The 17,973-nt window shown below is 39.8% G+C and overlaps 1 protein-coding gene across 1 annotated transcript in view; it reads right to left on the minus strand.

The window, feature by feature from the left end:
• The window catches only part of LOC145256380 (zinc finger FYVE domain-containing protein 1-like), a 119,956-nt gene that overhangs the window by 51,155 nt on the left and 50,828 nt on the right, over window positions 1–17,973 (minus strand). Inside the window, exons 2-3 of the mRNA XM_080115209.1 lie at window positions 17,225–17,741; window positions 10,128–10,336 (exon numbers count right to left, since the gene is read on the minus strand). Of these exons, the coding sequence (XP_079971335.1) occupies window positions 10,128–10,336; window positions 17,225–17,741 (726 nt within the window). The remainder of the gene's footprint in view (window positions 1–10,127; window positions 10,337–17,224; window positions 17,742–17,973) is intronic.

The following is a 17,973-nucleotide window of genomic DNA, read 5'->3' on the forward strand; positions in this document are numbered from 1 at the left end:
CTTCCTGTAGTGTTTCTGCCATTTCCTTAGATGTGTTCATTTGTTTTACCTCGTGCCTGTTATAGAGCATGGCATCATCAGCAAATATACCCATGATTGTTGAATAGTGGGGGAATTGTTGATTGCCTATTATTTACTACACTGTTGTAGATTTTCCATAAATCATGAGTTCCTAATTTCTGTCCTCCGGTGCGTTTTCTGATGGTTTCGATATGTTCTCTCTTAGCTGTCACTATTTCTTACAGTACTTCTAGCTTTTATAAATTTTTGTCTGTACTGTCAGTTAAATGTTGTATGCACGCTGCCTTTGAGCAATGGCAGCTACACAAGTAGAAATAAACTATTGGGAGATGGGGGTTTACTATAGAATTTAATAGGAAAAATAAAATTTATAATGGCTAAAGCACTTAATCCCTAGTAATTAAACATTGACCAAAACAATGAAATGCTGGGTAATATTGAATCACCATTTCATTTGATCAAAATGCCTCCCACCTAATTAGTCAGCTAACATTAAGAGAGGAAAAGAAACCTAAACTTTGATAAAGATTAGTGATTTAGATTTTAAATGACAAAATATAAATAGATAAATGCCAAAAAAAATTTGAAATAAAATAAATTAAGCTGTATAAAATAAATGATAAATGAATCGCAGCGATGGCTTTAACCAACAATATTCACACCCCTGCTTAAAAAATTCAGTTTTTGACAATGTACAAAGAATCAAGCATTGTTTATGCATTTGTCTTAATTATTTGCAATCACACTGCCACAAAAAAGAAAAAAACAAAGTCTTCTCTTTTAAATAGGCTAACTTTTTGAATTGAATACTCAAAATTGGAAACTCTTAGAATCTTCGTGCATTTGTAAGTGCTACAATTAAATCAGGTAAAAAAAAAAAAAAAAAAATTTAAAGCGTTCAACTTTTGGCAGGACTCAGATTCTTGGTGCATTCTTATTGTTTCTTTGCTATCACAGTGGCATATAGAAGTGCTTTAGATTTGCTTTTTTTTCCAAAATAGTTCTAGTTTTGGCAGAGTTGTAAACAAATGTCACCTTTTCTATAGAAAAAAAACTTTGGCAAAGACAGATAAAAATGAACACTTATTAACTGAAAAATGCTCAATTGGGATAATAAAAAATCTATGCAAGTTATCGCAGGTTATCTGAAGGAAATAGTGGTTGTGTACAACTCATTCAATAGGTAAATTAGCAATAGGCATCATTTTCAGATTATAAGCTAGTAAAGTGTGTAGCAAGGTGTGAAGAGGAAAGAGAGAAACACACACACAGAGGGTTGAGAGAGAGAGGGTTGAGAGAGAGAGAGAAGAGGGTTGAGAGAGAGAGGGTTGAGAGAGAGAGGCTTGAGAGAGAGAGAGAAGAGGGTTGAGAGAGAGAGGCTTGAGAGAGAGAGAGAAGAGGGTTGAGAGAGAGAGAGGCTTGAGAGAGAGAGAGAAGAGGGTTGAGAGAGAGAGAGAGAGAGAGAGAGAAGAGGGTTGAAAGAGAGAGACAGAGAGAGAGAGAGAGAAAAGAGGGTTGAAAGAGAGAGAGAGAGAGAGAGAGAGAGAGAAGAGGGTTGAGAGAGAGAGAGAGAGAGAGAGAGAGAGAGAAGAGGGTTGAAAGAGAGAGAGAGAAGAGGGTTGAAAGAGAGAGAGAGAAGAGGGTTGAGAGAGAGAAGAGAGAGAGAAGAGGGTTGAAAGAGAGAGAGAGAGAGAAGAGGGTTGAAAGAGAGAGAAAGAGAGAAGAGGGTTGAAAGAGAGAGAAAGAGAGAAGAGGGTTGAAAGAGAGAGAAAGAGAGAAGAGGGTTGAAAGAGAGAGAGAGAGAGAGAAGAGGGTTGAAAAGAGAGAGAGAGAGAGAGAGAAGAGGGTTGAAAGAGAGAGAGAGAGAGAAGAGGGTTGAAAGAGAGAGAGAGAGAGAAGAGGGTTGAAAGAGAGAGAGAGAGAGAAGAGGGTTGAAAGAGAGAGAGAGAGAGAGAAGAGGGTTGAAAGAGAGAGAGAGAGAGAGAAGAGGGTTGAAAGAGAGAGAGAGAGAAGAGGGTTGAAAGAGAGAGAGAGAGAAGAGGGTTGAAAGAGAGAGAGAGAGAAGAGGGTGAAAGAGAGAGAGAGAGAGAGAAGAGGGTTGAAAGAGAGAGAGAGAGAGAAGAAGGGTTGAAAGAGAGAGAGAGAGAGAAGAGGGTTGAAAGAGAGAGAGAGAGAGAAGAGGGTTGAAAGAGAGAGAGAGAGAAGAGGGTTGAAAGAGAGAGAGAGAGAAGAGGGTTGAAAGAGAGAGAGAGAGAAGAGGGTTGAAAGAGAGAGAGAGAGAAGAGGGTTGAAAGAGAGAGAGAGAGAGAAGAGGGTTGAAAGAGAGAGAGAGAGAGAGAAGAAGGGTTGAAAGAGAGAGAAGAGGGTTGAAAGAGAGAGAAGAGGGTTGAAAGAGAGAGAAGAGGGTTGAAAGAGAGAAGAGGGTTGAAAGAGAGAGAAGAGGGTTGAAAGAGAGAGAAGAGGGTTGAAAGAGAGAGAAGAGGGTTGAAAGAGAGAGAAGAGGGTTGAAAGAGAGAGAAGAGGGTTGAAAGAGAGAGAAGAGGGTTGAAAGGAGAGAAGAGGGTTGAAAGAGAGAGAAGAGGGTTGAAAGAGAGAGAAGAGGGTTGAAAGAGAGAGAAGAGGGTTGAAAGAGAGAGAAGAGGGTTGAAGAGAGAGAGAAGAGGGTTGAAAGAGAGAGAGAGAGAAGAGGGTTGAAAGAGAGAGAGAGAGAGAAGAGGGTTGAAAGAGAGAGAGAGAGAGAAGAGGGTTGAAAGAGAGAGAGAGAGAGAGAGAAGAGGGTGAAAGAGAGAGAGAGAGAGAGAGAAGAGGGTTGAAAGAGAGAGAGAGAGAGAGAGAGAAGAGGGTTGAAAGAGAGAGAGAGAGAGAGAGAAGAGGGTTGAAAGAGAGAGAGAGAGAGAGAAGAGGGTTGAAAGAGAGAGAGAGAGAGAGAGAAGAGGGTTGAAAGAGAGAGAGAGAGAGAGAGAAGAGGGTTGAAAGAGAGAGAGAGAGAGAGAGAAGAGGGTTGAAAGAGAGAGAGAGAGAGAGAGAAGAGGGTTGAAAGAGAGAGAGAGGAGAGAGAAGAGGGTTGAAAGAGAGAGAGAGAGAGAGAGAAGAGGGTTGAAAGAGAGAGAGAGAGAGAGAGAAGAGGGTTGAAAGAGAGAGAGAGAGAGAGAGAAGAGGGTTGAAAGAGAGAGAGAGAGAGAGAGAAGAGGGTTGAAGAGAGAGGAGAGAAGAGGGTTGAAAGAGAGAGAGAGAGAGAGAAGAGGGTTGAAAGAGAGAGAGAGAGAGAGAGAAGATGGTTGAAAGAGAGAGAGAGAGAGAGAAGAGGGTTGAAAGAGAGAGAGAGAGAGAGAAGAGGGTTGAAAGAGAGAGAGAGAGAGAGAAGAGGGTTGAAAGAGAGAGAGAGAGAGAGGAAGAGGGTTGAAAGAGAGAGAGAAGAGGGTTGAAAGAGAGAGAGAAGAGGGTTGAAAGAGAGAGAAGAGGGTTGAAAGAGAGAGAAGAGGGTTGAAAGAGAGAGAAGAGGGTTTGAAAGAGAGAAGAGGGTTGAAAGAGAGAGAAGAGGGTTGAAAGAGAGAGAAGAGGGTTGAAAGAGAGAGAAGAGGGTTGAAAGAGAGAGAAGAGGGTTGAAAGAGAGAGAGAGGGTTGAAAGAGAGAGAAGAGGGTTGAAAGAGAGAGAAGAGGGTGAAAGAGAGAGAAGAGGGTTGAAAGAGAGAGAAGAGGGTTGAAAGAGAGGAGAAGAGGGTAGAAGAGAGAGAAGAGGGTTGAAAGAGAGAGAAGAGGGTTGAAAGAGAGAGAAGAGGGTTGAAAGAGAGAGAAGAGGGTTGAAAGAGAGAGAAGAGGGTTGAAAGAGAGAGAAGAGGGTTTGAAAGAGAGAGAAGAGGGTTGAAAGAGAGAGAAGAGGGTTGAAAGAGAGAGAAGAGGGTTGAAAGAGAGAGAAGAGGGTTGAAAGAGAGAGAAGAGGGTTGAAAGAGAGAGAAGAGGGTTGAAAGAGAGAGAAGAGGGTTGAAAGAGAGAGAAGAGGGTTGAAAGAGAGAGAAGAGGGTTGAAAGAGAGAGAAGAGGGTTGAAAGAGAGAGAAGAGGGTTGAAGAGAGAGAAGAGGGTTGAAAGAGAGAGAAGAGGGTTGAAAAGAGAAGAGAGAGGGTTGAAAGAGAGAGAAGAGGGTTTGAAAGAGAGAGAAGAGGGTTGAAAGAGAGAGAAGAGGGTTGAAAAGAGAGAGGGTTGAAAGAGAGAGAGAGGAGAGGGTTGAAGAGAGAGAGAGAAAGAGGGTTGAAAGAGAGACAGTGATAGAGTGAGTGAAGGTGTTTGTTTAAAACATTTCAAACTCTAGAGGTGTATTTAATGTCAAGAAAAATATTATTGACATCAAAAATTTTAAATTTCTTTAAAACAAGATCATTTAGATTTTCTGAAAAATTGTTTTCAAATTTAAAGTGTTTGATTTTCTAGAGTAAAAATGTTAATAGATTAGTTTACAGGAGTTTAAATTGTTTTCTTTTAAGTACTTTATAATTCTTTCAATACTTTCCCAATGCTTGCTGTTCCGAAATATTTCTTCTGGATGCGTGTCTTTTTCAGTGTCAGTAAATATTTGATTGTTATTTGTTGGTTGATGAGTGTACAGTTTGGTGCTTCTGTTGCTTTGATTAGGTAGGAATCAATTTTGTGTGTCCAATTTGTGTTCAATTCAGTACAATTTCCTCCCTTCAAGGCGTTGTTTTTCATTTTTGATTTAAGGCTGATGCTCATGCTTTTTGTTTTCTGTGCACCTATTCCACTCTTCTTGCCACCTGTTTTCCAGAAGTTCATTAATTTTTCTTTTTAAGTCCACCTGTGGTATTTTAATATTTTTATGATTTGGTGGTTTATGGCTTCTCTGCCAGTTTATCAGCCTTTTCATTTCCTGGGATGACAACATGGCCTGGTATCCAGGTTATTACAATTATTTTGCCCTTTTCCGTTATTTGATTATATTCATGTATGATTTCCGTGATGAACAGATGCTTGGTTTTTTTCCCCTTCAAAGACCATGATACAAAATAGGGAATCTGTATATTATAAACTCTTGCTTGTTGTTGTCTGATGTATTTGAGTGCCATTTTGATGGCTTGTAGTTCAGCTGTGTATATTGAAATATCATTGGGCAGTTGTATTTGGTATTGGCTTTGCCGATCTGTATATGCTGTACCTGTTTCATTTATGGTTTTCGACCCATCAGTGTATATTTCTTTATGTTCTTCATATTTTTCTGAGTTCTCCAAAATTGCTCCTGTTTGTTAAAATTGTAAGGTTTCTTATATTTAGTGAGTGCTAGGTCAATTTTTAATTTGTTTAATGTCCATGGCGGTCTGTCATTTATTTTCTGTCTAATTCTGTTGTCCGGTTTTTCATTAATTTGTAGTATTATTTCTGATTCTGTGTTCAAAAGAGGGTATGCTTTTTGGTTTCCCTGAATAAAAGTTGGTAAATTATAGGTTGAAGGTAGTTTCGTATGTTAGGTTTTCAGGATTGTTTTGTGTATTGCAATGCTAGTTTTTCCCATCTTAAGTGTAGGGGTAGTTCATGAGCTTCTACATGCAGGCTTTTCACTGTTGAGGTTCGATAAGCTCTCAGGCTGAATCTCAAACCTTGATTCTGTATGCTTAGTATTTTTTGTAGGATTTGTGAGTGGAGCTGTATATGGTACAATCATAGTCGAGTTTGGATCCGAAATGCGAGTGGTATATTTTGAGCATTGTAGCCTGATCTGCTCCTCAGTCTAGTTTGGATATTATTTTTTAGATGTTTATTGTTTTTAAGAATTTTTGTTTTAAGTTGTTAATGTGCTCCTTCAAGTTTAATTTATCGAAATTAATTCCTAAAAATTTTGTATATTGTATTACTGGTATTAATTGTCCATCTAGTTTAAGCTGTGAGTCAAGGTGGTATTTTTGTTTCCTACAAAAGTGGATACATGTGGTTTTATTTTAAATCCATTTTGGTTAATCCAATGGTCTATTTTGTTGAAACAATGTTGCATTTGTCTTTCAATAGTTAGCATGTTTGGTGATGAGTAAGTTATAGAGAAGTCATCAACGAATAGGGTTTTTCAAATCCCATGTTATCAGTTTCAGTTATATCATTGATTTTAATTAGAAATAGGGTGACATAGTACATGTGGTACCGCTGTTTCTTGCATGTATTGGTCTAATGTTACATTTCCCAAGCATACTTTATATGTTCTGTAAGATAGGAATTCTTAAACATAACTAGGTTTTCTGATTCCCATATTATGAATCTTTCAGCATGCCGAACCTCAATGTGGTGTCATACGCTTTTTCAAGATCAAAAAAGATTGACACCACATGGTTTCTTATTAGACCGTTACAGAAAAATGTTTCTAGTCGAATAAGTTGGTCATTAGTAAGATGGTGACAACAGCATATGTTTTTGGTGTTTTAACTCTTGAGTATATATCCGTTAATATCTTATGTTTTTATATAGATGGATGTGGTTCTCTGTTGATTAATCGCGTCTGTGTCTGATATATACCCGAGAGTGAAAAGAATGCAAAGAATATTCTGTTGTCACACCCCTAGTCATTAGTACCTTGGTTTTGTCTAAATCCACTTTGGAGTCTGGAGAAGTTATATTTTTCTAGATGCCACATCAGTCTTGTATCAACCATCCTTTCAATTGTTTTACAGATACAACTTGCTAGAGCGATGGGACGATAGGGTTGGAGTGGCCCTTTCCTGGCTCAGGAATTGGAATGATGTATTTTTATGTTTCGTCGGCATTCTGTTTCCTGCTGTTCATCACTGCTACATTTTGGGTATACTGTTTTCCTGGTGCCATATTCTTTGTAGTGGCCGAACTTTTGGCAGTTCAGGAAGCCTGGGGATATATGTTTCTATTTTGTTTAATTCTGGACATTTTGTGAGGGTAGCTTTTGATGTTTATATCATGGAATTTTGTCTATGCTAAAATTTTATCGGCACAATTTTTAGTAGATAGATGGTGGGTGGGTGTTGGGGAAACAAATTTGCCTAAGCAAAGAGAGAGAGGAACAGAGAGAGAGAGAGAGGAACACACAGAGGGCAGAGACAGAGAGAGAGAGAGAGAGAGAGAGAGAGAGAGAGAGAGAGAGAGAGAAACACAGAGGGCAGAGAGAGAGAGAGAGAGAGAAACACACAGAGGGCAGAGAGAGAGAGAGAGAGAGAGAGAGAGAGAGAGAGAGAGAAACACACAGAGGGCAGAGAGAGAGAGAGAGAGAGAGAAACACACAGAGGGCAGAGAGAGAGAGAGAGAGAGAGAGAGAGAGAGAAACACACAGAGGGCAGAGAGAGAGAGAGAGAGAGAGAGAGAGAGAGAAACACACAGAGGGCAGAGAGAGAGAGAGAAACACACAGAGGGCAGAGAGAGAGAGAGAGAAACACACAGAGGGCAGAGAGAGAGAGAGAGAAACACACAGAGGGCAGAGAGAGAGAGAGAGAAACACACAGAGGGCAGAGAGAGAGAGAGAGAAACACACAGAGGGCAGAGAGAGAGAGAGAGAAACACACAGAGGGCAGAGAGAGAGAGAGAGAAACACACAGAGGGCAGAGAGAGAGAGAGAGAAACACACAGGGGGGCGGAGAGAGAGAGAGAAACACACAGGGGGGCGGAGAGAGAGAGAGAAACACACAGGGGGGCGGAGAGAGAGAGAGAAACACACAGGGGGGCGGAGAGAGAGAGAGAAACACACAGGGGGGCGGAGAGAGAGAGAGAAACACACAGGGGGGCGGAGAGAGAGAGAGAAACACACAGGGGGGCGGAGAGAGAGAGAGAAACACACAGGGGGGCAGAGAGAGAGAGAGAAACACAGGGGGGCAGAGAGAGAGAGAGAGAAACACACAGGGGGGCGGAGAGAGAGAGAGAGAAACACACAGGGGGGCGGAGAGAGAGAGAGAGAAACACACAGGGGGGGGCGGAGAGAGAGAGAAACACACAGGGGGGCCGAGAGAGAGAGAGAAACACACAGGGGGGGCGGAGAGAGAGAGAGAGAGAAACACACAGGGGGGGCGGAGAGAGAGAAACACACAGGGGGGGGGCGGAGAGAGAGAAACACACAGGGGGGGGCGGAGAGAGAGAAACACACAGGGGGGGGCGGAGAGAGAGAGAGAAACACACAGGGGGGGGCGGAGAGAGAGAGAGAAACACACAGGGGGGGGGGCGGAGAGAGAGAGAGAAACACACGGGGGGGGCGGAGAGAGAGAGAGAGAGAAACACACAGGGGGGCGGAGAGAGAGAGAGAGAGAGAAACACACAGGGGGGGGCGGAGAGAGAGAGAGAGAAACACACAGGGGGGGGCGGAGAGAGAGAGAGAAACACACAGGGGGGCGGAGAGAGAGAGAGAGAGAGAAATACACAGGGGGGGCGGAGAGAGAGAAACACACAGGGGGGGCGGAGAGAGAGAGAGAAACACACAGGGGGGGGGGGGCGGAGAGAGAGAGAGAAACACACAGGGGGGGCGGAGAGAGAGAGAGAAACACACAGGGGGGGCGGAGAGAGAGAGAGAGAGAGAGAGAAACACACAGGGGGGGGGCGGAGAGAGAGAGAAACACACAGGGGGGGCCGAGAGAGAGAGAGAGAGAGAGAGAGAAACACACAGGGGGGCCGAGAGAGAGAGAGAAACACACAGGGGGGGGGGCGGAGAGAGAGAGAGAGAGAGAGAGAAACACACAGGGGGGGGCGGAGAGAGAGAGAGAGAGAAACACACAGGGGGGGGGGGCGGAGAGAGAGAGAGAGAGAAACACACAGGGGGGGGCGGAGAGAGAGAGAGAAACACACAGGGGGGGGCGGAGAGAGAGAGAGAGAGAAACACACAGGGGGGGGCGGAGAGAGAGAGAGAGAGAAACACACAGGGGGGGGCGGAGAGAGAGAGAGAGATAAACACACAGGGGGGGGGCGGAGAGAGAGAGAGAAACACACAGGGGGGGGGCGGAGAGAGAGAGAGAAACACACAGGGGGGGGGGCGGAGAGAGAGAGAAACACACAGGGGGGGGGGGGAGAGAGAGAGAGAAACACACAGGGGGGGGCGGAGAGAGAGAGAGAAACACACAGGGGGGGGCGGAGAGAGAGACAAACACACAGGGGGGGGGGCGGAGAGAGAGAGAGAGAGAAACACACAGGGGGGGCGGAGTGAGAGAGAGAGAGAAACACACAGGGGGGGCGGAGTGAGAGAGAGAGAGAAACACACAGGGGGGGCGGAGTGAGAGAGAGAAACACACAGGGGGGGCAGAGTGAGAGAGAGAAACACACGGGGGGGGCAGAGTGAGAGAGAGAAACACACGGGGGGGAGTGAGAGAGAGAAACACACAGGGGGCGGAGTGAGAGAGAGAAACACACAGGGGGCGGAGTGAGAGAGAGAAACACACAGGGGGCGGAGTGAGAGAGAGAAACACACAGGGGGCGGAGTGAGAGAGAGAAACACACAGGGGGCGGAGTGAGAGAGAGAAACACACAGGGGGCGGAGTGAGAGAGAGAAACACACAGGGGGCGGAGTGAGAGAGAGAAACACACAGGGGGCGGAGTGAGAGAGAGAAACACACAGGGGGCGGAGTGAGAGAGAGAAACACACAGGGGGCGGAGTGAGAGAGAGAAACACACAGGGGGCGGAGTGAGAGAGAGAAACACACAGGGGGCGGAGTGAGAGAGAGAAACACACAGGGGGCGGAGTGAGAGAGAGAAACACACAGGGGGCGGAGTGAGAGAGATACACACAGGGGCGGAGAGAGAGAAACCCTTATTTGATGACTATTAAGGTTTAGTTTGTAACTGTGTTGAAAAAAAAGGGAAATGATTTAAAGATTTAGCTGCATAAGAAAAAGGGAGAAAGGAAAACCAGGAAGAAAGGCCGCATGTTCATGAAAGAGTGTGTGCACCAGAATGTATTTTAAAGCATACTCCTCACCACTGAAACTAACACAAACCCATACTACAGCAAATAAGATTATGCAACTTGAAAGGTTCATACTTTTAGTTTTTATATTTATAATCATGGTGTCTGTTTATATTGCATAAGAATAAACAACAAAAAGATTCAATAATTCAAGGTCTGTTATATAGAATCATAAAACTTAAAAGTATAAGCAAACATTTTACTTACTTTAAGGACTTTGAAAATAATTTCTGGTTTTCGAGGTGAACGTATGGACCGATTGTTTAGTTGCTCTTTAACAACTTGACGTAAACTTCTAAAGTCAGTTGGCGGCACTTGTGTTTGAACACCAACATATTTCAGGTCACTGAATCCTTCAAAACTACTATCAAGCTTCTTGAAGCGTTCCCTCAATGAAATTTCAACAGGATCAGCACCTTTATAAAGAAAAAACAAAAACTAAAGTTTCAAGAAACATCAATTCTTCAGAAATATCAAATGAAATATCTGTAAATATTATGCAAGTTGGATTAGGTCAAAATATTAGATCCAGCTAGAGCCATGTCACTAAGGTTGCTCTCTTCATGTGTAAAATCCCAAAGTTGTTTGGTCACAGTGAAACCATGTCAACCTTCCTAAAAATTGCCACCCTAATGCTATGTGTACTGTAGTTTTCTTTTTATTCTGGCCAGGTCATATTGGCAACTGCCAAGAGGGTGAACACAGGTTCAGAAGTAAAAAAAAAAAAAAAAATGACAATGCAAGAAAAACTGAAGAAAACAACCAATACATTTTGCAGATAATTGTTGTACTTTGTATGTGTGAGTGTGTGATACCATTGACTAAATGCTAACATTGACATTAGTGGTTTGTTGAGATCTCTTAACTGACTAACCTAAATATATTGACCTCTGTGTCTGATCCTTTGTTCCAATCACTGCCACACCTTCATTAAACATCCCCATCTTTAATCACCTTTGTATGCCTTGGTGAATCACCTTCTCCTTATTGTCTTTCTACTAATACTTATACTTTTATTCTGCTGATGAACTATTTCCTTTTTTGTTATAGTTTTTTTGTTGAATTACTTGCCACTTTATGGAGGTAGGGAGGAGGGTATTTACAATACAACAATCACTCAGGCTAGACAGCATAGCAATTCCTACCTAACCTTTCTATGAATCGATCCTAGGGTCTTTACAGGTTGCAGACCAGACAGCAATAAAGATGCTTACAATTCCATCACTTTTCGACTAGACACTGAGCGTGGCTATCATCACGTGGTATATACAGTAATGACAATAGCTAAAACTATTAGGAGTTGACATAACCACTATGTAATTCCTTAAAACAAAAGGAGAAATTCAAAGTTATGTCTAGCCACATACATTCAAGTGTATCCAAATATCTTTGTAAACCAATTTTATAGAAAAATTCCATTTTTCTATCATTTTAACAATCCTTTATTTACAAATTCTTAGAGAATCTTAATTCATGAAAATTTGCTATATCTGAGAGACGCACATTTTTTTTTCATATGAAATTATTTTTAATCATCTTAGTACAAGCTTCTAACTCCTGTTGGTTGTAGCTATCTTGTCTTTAGGCTGGGATAAAAATGAAGTATCCGTTCTAGTTGGTCTATGGCGGCCATCATCCATGATATTAATCTTTGGGAGTCTAATTTGACTTATGGTCGATTTATTGGGAATACCGACGAGGCCAAATCATGACTAATTTTGCACCCATCCAGAGTAACCCTTTTGGGGGCACTGGACTCCTACTTTGATGCCGTGGAAGGGGTGAGTCAAGTAAACAAATTAAAGTTTATTTCCACCTTATAAAACATTTTTCCATTTCCTGTTGAGAGTTTTATCTAATCTCAATCAGCCACTATGCTTAATACATTACTCCAAAATAAACCTTCATGACGTCACAAGTACGGCACAATCATACTGTTATCACCAAAGTTAAGCAATGTTGAGCCTGGCCAATGATGGGTGACCATTTGGGAAGGCTAAGCGCTGTATGTACCTTCTGGGAAGGTTGAGCATGGGGCCAGCACCCTCACCACGAAAAAAACTCCTCACTACAAAAGCATCTACAAAGTTGTAGATGGCATATACCCCTCCAGGGGCTCAAGGCTATGGATGCATATCACAATTTACTAATTTTCTTATGAATTAGTAATTTTGAATTTCTATGCCTAAAGTTGTGATGAGAGTATGAGAGAATCTGTCAGAAATCTGCTACATTGCTGACTACTGATATTAGGCTTTAACTCCGAAGACATTTGGTTATTGTTGTGGGGACATACACACCCTTATAACCGCTAAGATGGACTTGTCCATTAGGCATATAATGGACAAGTCTAGATCGCTCAATGAGAGCTACCCAGATTTTGTACAGAGACGACTCCACATGGACTTAGTAACTTTTTCTGTACCACTAACCCTTGCTTGATATAAATGTTCTTATTCTCACCAAGTCGTGTTCCTACTTTCACCTTTTCCGACTCCACTACAATGGCGACAAGGATGTAAAATTTTTTAAAAAGAACTCACGCACAACACTTCAACTTTCAAACGTACGAAAGGGTAAATTGCAAACTAAATTACAACGCAAAACAACAGAAGTTCAACGAGGAAAAATTGTAGCATAAAAAAAATAAAAATAAAAAGTCTACACTTAAATTTATCTACTCAAAGAAATCGTAAGTAGAATTTCTTTTTTTTCATGCTTGCTAAAAAAAAAAAAAGCAATCTTGTTTTAATTTGCTGTAGAATGGGTCGACACAATTGTTTATGCAAATTACATGTTGAAGATTTTTTTTATTCTGTTACTGAAATTTCGGGAAATGAATTCTTGTTTTATGACAAAGTGGGCATTGTGACCGACTAGTTGTTTGTTTGAACTATACAGAGAGAAGAAAAGGAAGAAAGACAGTGTGATAAAAAGGCAAATATTCTTTTTACATGCTGGGAAGCCATTTTTTTGTTTTTGATGACTTAAAAAAGAAATTTTTTTTGCTTCCTCCTCCCCATTTTTTTTTTTTTGCAACGGCACACATGCGCATTGAAAGGAAATGATACCTTCTATTTTGTTCCTTTCTTTCACCTGTCAATTTTTTAAAGCACTTTTTAAAATAAAGACTTTTCGGTTTGTTAAACTTTTGCTCGCCAGCAGAGCGAGAAAAAATACTGCTCGTGCAATGATATCTATTACTGAAAATAGGAACCTGGAAATTTTTTTTTCTTTTTGTAAACCGTAACTTTGAACACGTCCACTTGTATATTTTATATTGTATATTTTACATTGTATGTGTTATATCGTATATTTTATATTATGTTGTATATTATATATTTTTTTTCTCTACGGTAAAACAAAAAATCTGTCTCCATTTCCGAACTATTGGCATATCTGAGACAAAAGGAACACGTGTCAACAAGTAAATAATTGTATGCAAAATTAATCTATAATTTTTGCACTTCTGCTACAGCTACTGAAGAGTATACTAGTCCATAAATTATAAACGGAAGTCACCGCAAGGGAAAACTTTTAAGTGACAAATTCCCTTAAAAGAATAGAATTTTTTTTTTCTCTTTGAGAAAATAAAAGAAAGACACAATGGAAGATGTGAAAGAGAAGATAACACGTCTAATTGCATTTTAAATGGACCAGCAAAGAAAAGCTGACGATAGACTACAGCAGGCAGAAGAAAGAATGATCCAAATGCAAAAGAGCTGATGACAGACTCTTTGCATTACAAACAGAACAAAAAGAGAGAACTGAAGCACTACTCCAGGCTTTAATGAATAGGAATCAAGCTACAGAGAGCGATACAGGATTTCCCCAGAGTGCGGTACTAAGAATAATAAATAATTTCACCTACTGTCCTGAAGAAAATCAAACATTTGAAATGTATTTCAGACAGTATGAAGATCTGTACAATATCGACCGTGGAAATTGGGCAGACCAAAAAAAAAGTCCATTTGCTACTCAGCAAATTAGGGGCTACGGAACATGACAAATTCATCGACTATATCTTGCCACAAAAGACTAGTGATCTGACGGTTAAGGAAACTGTTAAACGACTAACTGAACTATTTAGTTTGAAAACATTGCTGTTCCATAGATGGTGGACATGCTTGAACCTTACGAAAAAAGACGATGTGGACTACTTGACTTTTGCTTCAATTGTTAACAAATGCTGTGACGATTTTAAATTGTCAGAATTGAGTGCCAATGATTTCAAGTGCCTCATATTCGTCCAGGGTTTAATTTCGGCAAGAGACTGAGATCTGTTGAAGAGTTTTGTCAAAACTGGAAAGTGAACCAGGCTTAACTGTACAAAAGCTGTCGAAAGCTTGCCAAAGGATCATTAGTATCAAGAAAGACTCAAAGAACATTGAAGAAGCTGGTATTGCACACATAAAGAACATACAGAGAACAACTAAGGGGTATTCTCAAAAAAACAAAATGGAAATTGGCAGCTATCTTCCACTCAAGCACGAAAGACAAGGTAACCAGAAGCCTTCAACCCCATGTTTTCGCTGCGGAAACTTGCATTGGTCAAAGGATTGTCTTTTTCGCACCAAAGAATGTTTTGATTGCAAAAAACTAGGACACAAAAGCTTACACTGCAAACAGCAGAGGAAAAATAAAATTCGGGTTCAACAGATAAGAATGAATAAGAAAGACAAAAATAAGTCGAAAATACGTCTTAGTAAGAATTTTAGACAAGGAAGTTAAATTACAGTGAGACTCAGGGTCGAATTTATCAATAAATTTACAGATGTGGAGAAATTTAAATAGGCTGACTATGCATAAAACTGGCAAGTCAGCAAAAACGGTAACTGGAGAAAAAATAAATTTTGAAGGAGAACTAACTATAAATGTCACTTTTAATGGTACAACAAAAAAACTTAAATTATTTGTGCTCAAGAACATAGAAAATTTGTTTGGGACCGATTGGTTTCAGGAATTTAATCTGTGGGATTTTTTGCCAAAAAGTAGAATCTTTCTCTACAGAAAAACAAGAACTTAAAGCGGATCTAAAAAAGCTTTTTCCTGAAATTTTTTCAGCGGGTCTGGGTAAATGTAGGAAAGCAACAGACAAATTTGAACTGAAACCCAATGCAGAGCAAATTTTTAGGAAAAAAAGGAATGTACAATTCGCTCCGCTAGTTAATATGATTAAAGAACTAGCAGTTACCCTACATGAAATAAAATGAGAAGCCCAAGAAGATGAATTCATTTGCTCCACAAAACAGAAGATCATGGGAAAACACCTTCAGATAAGGCCTTACAACAGTTCTTACAGGATTACACCGAACCCGAATACCCCTGAAGCAATGTCTCCTGCAGAGACCATGTTTGTACGAAAAATATGACCAGTATTCGAAAGACTACTGCCGAAACAAACAAATTCAGGTATGACCACTACCGTTCCAACAAAAAAAGTATAACCCAGGAGAAAAAGTTTTCTTTAAAGCATACGGAAACAATACATCGTTTTGGGAACAGGGCACAATTGACAAAAGAATTGGAAACACAACCTACATCGTTCTAGGCCCTACCACCACTCACAAGAGACACCCAAATCAAATTAGATGTTGTCATGATGATGGCAAAGGTACATCTTAAGTCGAGGAAGAAGCTAGTGATACGTTATATCATATGTTCGATATCGAGCCTCTCCAAGCAAACTTAGAACAGCGCCGATCGACAAGGAAGAGAAAGGTCACTGAACCCCTTATCGACCCCAAAAAAAAAAAAAAAGAAATATTAACGTTTTTTTCCTCCGGAACAAAGAAGCGTGGGGGGGGGGGTCACATACACACCCTCATAACCGCTAAGATGGACTTGTCCATTAGGCATATAATCAGCAAGTCTAGACCGCTCAATGAGAGCTATCTGGATGTCATACAGAGACTACTCCCACAGACTTACTAACCTTTTCTGTACCACTAACCCTTGCTTGATATAAATGTTCTTATTCTCACCAAGTCGTCGTGTTCCTACTTTCACCTTTTCCAACTCCACTACAGTTATTATATTTGCACATGCAATATGTTATACATCTGATTAAATATGTCAATTTAGAATACAATGACAATCCAAAATGAGTTCCTAAAAAAAAAAAAAAAAAAAAAAGTGGGGGAAAAAGGCAAAAAGAAAGAAAAGGATAAAATTAAGCAAAGAGACAGAAACAAAAGATAAAAGTAAAAATGTTAAATGTATGTTTTGAATGTGGTTATATAAAATACTTTAATTTATTTCAAACTAAGGGTACTAACATTATCCGGGGCCATGGATTGCAAAATAGAGTTTAAAAAGTTTTATTTTTTTTTTTAAACTTCTGTCAATCTTTCCAGTTGGACTATCCCTCCCTCAATTTTAATGTCAATGTTATTTTATTTTACGAAAACATTGTTTTAATTAAAAAAAATAAGTTGTTTGGTAGCAATGACTGTTGGAATCAATTTAAATAAGTGACCAAACACTACACAAAAGTTAACACCTACCCAGTCCTCTTTGCTATTTTGGAAAAAAACAACAACAAAAAAAAAACATTTCAAATTTAACTGCAACTTTCACAAAAACATGCCTTGATTATCCAACAATGATAGAGACAGAAAATGGATCACAGATGATCTTTCACCATATTCATTTCTTGGTAAAGTGCTCTCTTCTCAAAAGAGTATATAGTGTCTAATAAAATAAAACCTCAGTTGAGAGAGTGGGGTGATTATTTATTGGCTCTGGATATCCAAATTAAAAATATTCATATAATCTTTTGTATAAATTAATAGTTATTGTACCATACATAATAACATTAAACCATTAAAATTCTTTATGCATATCTTTAAAAATATAAACTAGCTGTACTTATCCGGCATTGATCAGGATGCAGTGAAGTCATTTTAGTTATAAATTTTTATTTGCACATTTTTAAAAACTTATACAGGAAAAAGAAAATTTTATTCAATTAAAATATAGATTATTTGCTTTACCAATTTGGATTTTTCAGTCATAATTGATACTTTCATATCAGTTATGCATACACTACTGCAATTTTTAAATAAACTGCAGTGAAGTACATTATAGTGCCAATAACCCGATACAATTATCAAGAAGTTGGCAAGTCCGAATCAAATTCTGTATATATCAGCTAAAATACTATTTAGGTTCAAGTTTTAAAACCTCACAAAATATCTTTGTTTATTCCTAATTCAAATTCTTCACATTTTTTTCTTTAAATTCTAAGCAATCTAAAAAAGTAAAAAAATTTTTTTTAGTCAAATATAAATTAAATGCCTTACCTGCCTGAAGCACTTTTGTATGCATCGTTTCGTGAAAGATGATTACTACAGGACCCATTGTTGAGAGCGAGAGATTCAAATTGCACCGTTTATTAGCAGCTTTCAATTCTTCAGAAAAATGTTTGACGTAAGCATTTGAGGCGTCACCCAGGAAATAAAAGAGATCATTGTGCAATCTTTCAGCTCTGGTGCGGTAGATTACGATGTCAGAGATGGCAAGGACTTTCAGCAAAAGGCGGGTCCTCTGGTTTTGGTTCTTTGTTACGCCAAGCATGCCTTCCGTATCAATAATAATGGCTTTGTTTCTGGAATCATAGGCAGCCCAAATACCAATTGTGCAGGAGTCCTGAGAGGTAGATGTTGGAAACACCTCTTTGCCATCAAAGAATGTATGGTTGAGTGTGTGTGATTTGCCATCGCCTGTATTGCCAAAAATAGAGACAACTTTCACCAAGGTGTTGCCGCCTTTGCCACTGTTGCAGGCGAGTTTCCGCAAGAGATCTTCTTCATTATCAATCTGGATTAAAAAAAAAAAAAAAAAAAAAAATTGAATATCCAAGTAGAATGAACACATTAAATCAAATCCATATCAAATTTAATCTCAAATGGTGCCATTATAGTGACAGCATGCCAACAAGAAACAGACATGACTCATGCCAACAAGGAATAAAAAGTAAATGAATGAGATACATGATGAACAATACAAGATTAAAAGGGAAGAAAATCTAACGCATGTGTAACAAAACACA

This window comes from Euprymna scolopes, chromosome 32 (assembly GCF_053919585.1).
Source record: "Euprymna scolopes isolate OS-2025 chromosome 32, ASM5391958v1, whole genome shotgun sequence".
Classification (NCBI taxonomy): Eukaryota; Metazoa; Mollusca; class Cephalopoda; order Sepiida; family Sepiolidae; genus Euprymna; species Euprymna scolopes.